The sequence below is a fragment of the Suricata suricatta genome, chromosome 8 (assembly GCF_006229205.1).
Source record: "Suricata suricatta isolate VVHF042 chromosome 8, meerkat_22Aug2017_6uvM2_HiC, whole genome shotgun sequence".
NCBI lineage: Eukaryota > Metazoa > Chordata > Mammalia > Carnivora > Herpestidae > Suricata > Suricata suricatta.
The window spans coordinates 66015432-66023802 of NC_043707.1; the positions used below are offsets into that span (position 1 = coordinate 66015432).

Consider the following 8371-nt stretch of genomic DNA (forward strand, 5'->3'; position numbering starts at 1 on the left):
GTTAAGTAGTATTCTGACTTTACAGGAGAGAAGCTGAGGCTGGGAGAGTTAACTTGCCTGAGATCACAAGGCTAGTAATTGGCAGAACAGAGACTCATTTCTACCAATGACTGTCTGTAAAAAGCCTGAACTCATTCCCCTCTTGGTAGCATTGCCTCGAGCATCAAATGGGAAATGGGGGCATCGCCCTTTTCTGGGGTTTCAGGATCCCCCCTCTTCCTATGCCAACCCCAAATAGAACAGAGATGGTAAATGTAAAGCTTTGTGAAAAAATAAACAAGAAACTAGCTTGTTACAATTTTTTTTTTAAGTCTCAAATCTTTTGTTGTAGGGGAATTCTGTTCTATGAGATGCTGCTTGAAATAAACGGGCCAACTGGCCAGGACTTAGCAATGTTTGTGATATGAAGAATGTCATTTGTTATTTAGCATCTACAGATATGTTATTATTATTATTATTATTTAATGATAACTAGTAAATTACTGACAAAAATAGCACATTTAACATCTCTTTAGAAAACCAGTGTGTTTAGAAAATTATGCTCCAAGCCTGCTTTCTGCTTACCATTAGATCTTTTTCAGTTCCAACGGAGCACACTCCTGGATTCTTTGCAGCTTTTAAAAATGTGCACTTTGGGAGCGAAGGTACCTTATTCTCTTCATTCTGCATTTAGTGGTAAATGAGAGGTAGTTTGAAGCAGTGGGAAGTCAAGTTCATTGTATCATCATTTCCAGTGCTGGCTTTTAACTGCAAGTTTCTTCACCTCTCTGGGTGCCCCACTTCTTACTTTTCTCCTCTGTTCCCCCTCAGTGTGGGAGTCACATTTCGACAACTACATAGTGAGGAAATGACCTGAACTCTCTAGTCAAATATTTTTATGTGTATTTATTTGAATTGGTAATACATCCATATGGTTCAAAATGTAAAAGATTATAAAGAGAAGTTCTCTGCTATCTCGCTCCTGCCTGCTTTTCTCTGGGTGTCCCTGTTCTAGTCCTCAATTTTATTTTACAAATTCGAAGAATGAATTTGCAAACTAAGCAAGATGACTAGATTTAATCTAAATGAAAGGGGTTTATTCTAAAGTGATGCTGTACACGGTGATTATTTGTCCCCTCCATAGCCTCCACCATGTTTTCTGAGATTTCAAACAGCAGCAGTCAACTAAAGTACTAAACAGTCACATTGCCTTTTCGAGAAATTTTGATTTTGAACTTGCTCATGTGCAAAGGAAATGGTTCGGCCATTTCTCTGGAACTTGGTTGATAATAAACTTCCTTTTGTTCCACTTGTAATTTTCTTTTAATATTTTGCCTTTTTCTACTGTTTGCATAGGATGAAAGGAATAACGGAAAGATTTATTGTGGACTGCTTTGAGATTTTTTATATGTTAGGCCAGGACAAAGAATATAAGAATTAAAAGCGTATCTACAAAATGCCTTACTTTCCCTTCAGTTTATTCAATACTTGTAATCCTTCTGGTTAAGATTGCTTACCTCTGGGTGCTAACCAATTTATAAAGAAAGGTATGTTGAATAAATGAACAGTAGTGTAAGGAGAACAGCTAGGCAGGCTATTAAAAGGTGTGTCTAGTCCAGCACCTGACACACAGGAGAGGTAGGACCATTGCTATATAAAATGTCTGATCTATTAAAACATGCTTGAATACCGACATGGTAACCAAATATTTTCTGCATATATTTGGGTTTACAAAGCAAATTAAAAATCATTTAAAAGAAATCTCTCTATGCAAAGGGCTACAAGGACCTTACTTTTCCATGACAATTTTGGCTTAATCTAAACTATGGTACATCCTTTTGTAAGAACTGAGGAGCAACACTCCCTTCTCCTGGAGACTTACTGCGCATGAAGTAGTGATCAACATCTAGCTCAATTCACTTAGGAAAGTAGCGTAATTATAATGACATCCAGTCCCGTCAGGAAAGGGTTTAGGTTTAAGCATACACAACAGTCCACACTCTATGGATTATGGCAGACATCTAGCGTTGGAAGTTGCTGCATTTGTTTATTTATGGGTGAATTATATTTTTCCCAGTTCTGTTCATAGAATATTTAATCAATTCCTTTCATTCATTTATTCACTCCACAGACGTTCCTTAAGGAGCCTATCAGGGGCCTAATAGTGAAGATCCAGTGACTACCCTCAAGGAACAACAATCCGAAGGAAGATTTACTCTTCCAGAGTCATCGGGGTGGCGTTTTTATGGCGCCGTGTGGCTCCTCTCAGGACCAGGTGCCCGAGGTGCGGCCCTCCTTGGCGGGCCGGGGCGGGGCGGGGTCAGCCGAGCAGCAGCCGTCGTCGGCCCAGCCCCCGCGCGCTCCCTCCCGCGCCGTCTTTAATTTCGCAGCTCCGACCACCGGAAATTAGCCGCGGGCGGAGGGTTCGGGGCAGAGCCCGGGGGAGCATGCGTGGGGAGGGCGCACCAGCCAGCCTAGCCGGGCGCCCGCGGGACGCGCCGCCCGCGCCCTCTCCGCCGGGGGCTCGACGCTCGCCCACCTTTTCCAAATTTAACCATTACCTAAATCCGAAGGGAAATGAGCAAACCTCTCGGATTGGGTGTCAAGGTATTTTCAGCCTCGTTGGGCGTATTTATCCCGAAGTGTTTCCACAACAAGCTATTTCGGGGCAGAGGGGCAGGTTTCGCTCTGCGGACGCCGCGGCCACTCGCCGGGCTCCAGGCCGGCGGCAGCGTCGGCCGGTGATTCACGGCCCCAGCCTAGGGGTGGCCAGCCCAAACCGGCGCGGGGTGGGGGTGGGGGTGGGGGTGGGGTCCCGGGGCAGAGGGGCGGGAGGCCTCCTTGGAGCTGAGCGCTCCCCCTCCTGGGTGCTCCAGTCAATCTGTGTCCTGAATCTGTGACTTCTTCTCGCTGCGGAAGTCTCCCGAGAGCCAATAATGGTTCATTTTCTTTTGAATAATTTCTAGTGCCTGGGTGTTGGGCCCTCCGGGCCTCCCCATCCTCCGCAGTCCCACGGAGCAAAAACGCCGAAGACCTCCTGGGAGGGCCGCTGGAAAGGCCGGGCCCCGGTCCGCCTCCTAAGCCCCTTGCGCAAAGGAGCTCGCCGGGACTGGGGGCTGGGGGGCAAGTCTGAGAGGACTAAGAGAGCTACTCCTTAACGCTCAGGAAGTGAAGCTTGTGGTTTTGGGGGCTGAGCTCGGAAGGAGATTATAAAAAAAAAAAAAAAAAAAAAAAAAAAAAGGCAGACAGAGAGAGAGAGAACGCAGTCTCTCCCGAAAGCAACTCAGTTTGAAAACTCGGAGCGCAGTGCCGGTGCCCTGACCCCGCAGGTAGGTCCGCTGCGCCTGTTCTGCGCCTGCCCCCCTGGTGGTGGCGGCCGCGGGGACTAACGGGGCACAGCCACTGCGGGAGCGACCAGAGGGCACTGCCGGGTTCCCGCCCGCAGCTGGCCACTGTGCGGGAGCCCCGAGAACCCAATCCGCAGGGGATTTGACGCAGGGGAGCAGAATTCATCCGGGAAGGAAACATCTGGTGGGGAGGCGGTGGCAACTGCGATCAGGAGGCTGTCCCTCCGCCCCTCCACTCCCGCCTTCCCGGGACCAGACCGTGAAGAGAGGCCCCGGCCCTCGTGCGCTCGGGGGCCGCCCCGCCCTCCCGCCGCCAGCTGCTGCGCGAGGTCGCCTTCCCACGCGCTCAGCCCTCGTCCCTGCTACCGAACCCATTCCACTCTTCCAGGATCGGGTAGGGCCAGCCGGCATGCGAGAGAGGCGCGGGGCTCCGCCTGAGTGGAGAGGCCGCCTCTGTGCCCTCCAGATCCCGCGCAGTGCCAGCCAACTCAGGCTCTGCGCCCGCGCCGACAATTCCCCCTGCACCGCCTCCGCCCACCCCCCGCTGACTTCCCGCCGACCCAGACCCAAGCCTCAGCAGGGCCCTCGAGACCGTTTCACCCCATTTTCCTTTACCTCTGAGTTTCATGGCTGTCTAGGAATTGTTTTTTCGTTTGTGATGTCTAATTATAAGGTTGAAGTGGCGGCTCACGTAGAGGCCCAGGGAAAACTGTAGTGGCAGGACTGCGCCCTAGGGCACCCCCGGAACCCCCAAACCTCCTGAAGTCCCGACCCTAGGAGTGGACTCAGACCGGGGCGGGTGGCACCCTCACTCCTAGAGCCTTCTGGCTCTTAGGACGCCGGAAAGGTCCCTTGGGACTCCGATAGACGTCCCAGCCGACTCTTCTCCCGAGCCTGTCCCAACTCCACAGTGAGAGGTGGAATGCCCTCTAGGGAACGAGTCGCTGAGTATTCGTTTTGAGCTCGGAGCGCCAACAGGTAGTCTTAGTGTCCTGCATCCTGCCCTGAGAGCCGCGTAGCTCCTAGTCTGGCAACCTAAGCCTCGCGAAGGCCAAAGACAAGGTCGTTGTCCCCTCTTGTGGTCCCCCAGCACCCTTATTACTGAACTAGCCAAGACCATGGAGAGCTGCTGTGCCCCCAAGAGCCTGCAGCTCCCATGTGAACTCGGCGCCCATCGCCTTTACTCGGAGAGGAAGACAAACTCTTTTTCCCCAGACCTACTCGCCTGCCTGGTTCCGCCCACAAGCAGCCCCAAGCGGAGCTTGAGGCTCTGCCCCGCCTCACCGCTGGGCTCAGGTTTCGACCCCGGGATTAGGTGAACTGATTGGGGGTTAATGAGAGCCGCGCAGCGGGCAGCTACCTCCCTCCCAGGCCCGCGCCTGGACCCCGGCGCACTGGCCGTGGCCGCGCACCCTGCCCTCTCCGCATCGGCTAAACTGTTGTTTCTCCGCGGATTACAGACGCCAGGCGGTTCACAGTCATCGCACACGAGTCGGGCTCGACTTCCCCTAGACAAGGTTTTCGGTGAGCAGAACGAAAAATGCCCCACCCCCCCGACTTGGTTTCCGAGGTTAGGTCTCGCCCCAGACACTGCCAGCCCCCGCCGCACTCGGGTCTCCAGGCCAACCTTTTCCTCGCTTGAGGCACGAGTGAAGAGCGAGGGAGATCACGGGGATGCGAGTTCCACCCGGGGCTGGGGTCAGTCTTCTGCCATCGCCCATCCCGCCACCTTCCTGTTCCTCTTCTCTCCTGCCTCTTTTCTCCAACCTCTGCTGCCATCAGTCCCTCTGCTGCCGTCTCCCAACCCTCTACTCAGCTAGCCCAGTGCGCCCCTCTAGTTTGTAGCTGGCTCTTGGAATGCTTGGCTCGTAGCCCCTTCCTGGTCCTCGACACGAACGCATCCCTCGGCCCTAAATTGATCAGCCCGTCCCTGCTCTCCTCCCCAGCCCTAAAATTAGGCCAGGCAGGCAATGAGTGGTCGAGTTGAGGTAACTGGCCAGTTGGGGACATCGGCTCTCCGGAGAGTTTGACGGAGCAAGTTTTGCGAGGGAAGGGGAGGGGCCAAGGAGTGTGGGCCGGGCAGAAGAAAGAGGCCTGAGCCCCAGCCCCGGGACGAGTTTTACCGCTGAGCTGTGGCGGCGGCGGCGGGCTCGCGCCACCTGTCCGAGTGCCACCTGGTGAGCGCGGCGCAGCGGGGCCAAGCCCCTCCTCCCTCAGGCCTTCCTCGCTCCTCCCCGGCTGAAGCTCTCTTTCCACCCGGCTGCCCAGGAGCGTGCGGACCCGCGTCCCACCGGGTTCTTCTCTCGCAGGTCTCCGCCTGGCTGGGGCAGAGCCAGAACTCGAAGTGACAGTGGGCTGACGGCGGCTCCAGGCAGCGGAGTGGGCAGCGCGCCGGATCACCATGCCGCGTTCGTTCCTTGTCAAGAGCAAGAAGGCTCACAGTTACCACCAGCCGCGCTCCCCGGGACCCGACTATTCCCTCCGCCTGGAGAATGTATTGGCGCCAGGCGGAGCAGGTGCGGGGCGCTCGCGGACCGGGCGGGGCTGCTCCCAGGGACTTAGATTCTGCGCCCCGCCTCACCGGCCCCCAAGGAGCCGGGCAGGGCGACCCTGACGCCCCCTTTGCTGCCTTTTTGTTTCCAACCGTCCGGGTCCCTTCCGGGCTCGTCGCCTATGTGCCACGGCCTCTTTGCTCCGACCCTCGGATCCGGAAGGGTACCCGGCCAGGTCTGGGAAAAAAGAGGACGCCCGGGTGCCACGGGCTGGGGGCGCCGCCACTTCAGAACCACTGGCCCCATTCAGGCCCAGCCTGAGCTCCTATCCTGCCTCCTCTCCGCAGACAGCACCTCGAGCGCAGGAGGGGCGAAGACAGAGCCCCGGGGTCGTTTGTCTCCCGAGTCACAGATGACTGAGGCCCCTGACAGAGCCTCCGCATCTCCGGGCAGCTGTGAGGGCAGCGTCTGCGACCGGAGCTCAGAGTTTGAGGATTTCTGGAGGCCTCCGTCGCCCTCTGTGTCTCCAGGTAGGAGCCGGTTGGGAGCTCTGGGGCCGGGGCGGCAGGGTTCCCATGGTGAGGAGTAAACTAACGCAGTTTGGGGTGGGGGTGGGGGGCAGAAATGCTAAATGGATGGCGGAGGGTCTTTCTGAGAGGACAGCGCTTGTTCATGGGGGTAAGGGGCCCGTAGGGGAGGCATCTGGCTTCTCTGGGACTGCGTCAGCCTGTTTGCGGGGTCTGCTGCTTTGATCTGAGGCGGCGGGACACGGATTGTTCATCTCTAACGTTCATTTGGCGGAGATGGTGGGTGAGAGAAGATAAATGAGTCGTCTCGGCAGCAACGTCGACGTTTCGTTTTCTGATCAGTTGACTGCTTAGAAAGAGCTGGGATCCCCAAATCCAGACCCCGGAATCTCAGACGGAAACCTGGGCAGTCTTTAAAAATTCCTCTGGCTCCCCCAGCAGAGCTGGGCGCTAAGCGGGAGGGACGGGTCGGGACAAAAATCTCTGCCCTCCTTTGAGTCTTTGCAAGCGCGGATTGGGGGCCTGTTTCAGTTTTCGTTCTGCGGGGTTGTTTGGCCCAGCCTTGGAGAACAGTCGTTTGGCTACATTTCCAAACAGCAGTGGAGCTTTGGGCAAACCGAGTGACTGCACTTTGGGTGGGAGCGAGTCTTGTGTTCTGATCGGAGAACACAAACTAGCTGGATTCTGCCAAGTGCCCGTTATTTCCAGATTGCCTTTACTAGTTTTGAAAGATAGCACCAACCCCATCCCTCATTCATTGCGTTGACTTGGCTAAAGCCATAGCTGCAGCTAGCGGGTCTGGGAGCCTGCAACCCGATGATTCTTCTTGGCTGTGCAGGACACTACCCTCTGAGACTGGGTGCCACTGGAAGCTCTCCGCTGGAAACTTGGGGTGCAGCCTCTCATTAAAGTGGCTAGCCTAGAGTGTGTGGTGTGGGAACAGATTTGGAAATCCCGTATTCAAATAGAGAAAGGATACGTTGGGTGTCTGCTTTTAGCAGTTGGGCAGGGGTACAGAGGAGCGAATGTGGGAAAGCTCTGGTGCTGGCAGGTGCTGGCTAAACTTTAATTGTAAATTATTCTCTCAGAAATGTGGAGGTTTTTTTCCCCCATCAAGCTATGACAAGAATGAGAATGGGGAGTATCCGGCAGGCAGTTCAAGCTCCAAACCTTCTTCCCGTTGCCCCTTTGCTACATGCACGAGGTAACTGTTAGGAGTGTTAACACCTTCCCGTTTTTTTCCCCAGACAGAGGTCTTCGGTAGGCCGGGCTGCATTTTATTTGTCCTCTCCTTCCTTATCGATTCCGGAAAGAAAAAAGACAAAGTGGGAATCTGTAGGGGCCGGGAGAGCGCTGGCTCTGGGCGCTGAGCGGTCAGTGCAGGAGCGCTGTCCGGGACCCAAAGGGGCCGCCTTCTGCTAAGCTCAGCTCAGAGCATTTATCCAGGACAGACGGCCTAGTGCGCTTTTCTTTGTGGCACCGCGAGATGCACGGGTCCCACCAGAAAAGACCCCCTCTAATGTCGTGCGCTTCCGCTGCCCTGGCACTAAATTTACCCATCTCCTCGACCGACGCCATTTAAATCATGTTTGCGGCCCTGCCGCCTCCTGTGATCCTTGAGGTCCCAGAGACCGGTCCGCATTTTATTCTGGGGGCGTCAGGGCACCTACCGCGGCGCCCGGCGCACGGAGTACTCCACCAGTGCTGGGCGACTGGCAGACGCCGCCGAGCGGCCTCCGCCCCGCCGTCTGAAGCCTGACCCGACGCCCCTTGTGCCTCCACAGCCTCGGAGAAGTCGGTGTGCCCGTCTCTGGACGAAGCCCAGCCCTTCCCCCTGCCCTTCAAGCCATATTCGTGGAGCGGCCTAGCGGGTTCTGACCTTCGGCACTTGGTGCACAGCTACCGGCCGTGCGCGGCCCTGGAGCGCGGCGCGGGCCTGCGCCTCTTCTGCGATCGAGTCCCGGAGCCAGGCCACCCCGCGGCGCTCTTCGGCCCGGAGCGGGCTGCGGGCGGAGCAGGGGCCGGG

The 8371-nt window shown here is 55.7% G+C and overlaps 1 protein-coding gene across 5 annotated transcripts in view; it reads left to right on the forward strand.

Annotated features, from left to right (window-relative positions):
• The first annotated feature begins 3229 nt into the window (after window positions 1-3229).
• GFI1 (growth factor independent 1 transcriptional repressor) overlaps window positions 3230-8371 on the forward strand; it is a 10566-nt gene continuing 5424 nt past the window's right edge. The window contains exons 1-5 of one of the 5 annotated variants that reach the window (XM_029947066.1): window positions 3231-3308; window positions 4787-4850; window positions 5636-5842; window positions 6166-6348; window positions 8130-8371. The exon at window positions 8130-8371 is cut by the window's right edge and continues 234 nt beyond it. In XM_029947066.1, the coding sequence (XP_029802926.1) occupies window positions 5728-5842; window positions 6166-6348; window positions 8130-8371 (540 nt within the window). In that variant the 5' untranslated portion in view covers window positions 3231-3308; window positions 4787-4850; window positions 5636-5727. The other 4 variants (XM_029947067.1, XM_029947070.1, XM_029947068.1 and 1 more) reach the window with 4 other exon arrangements.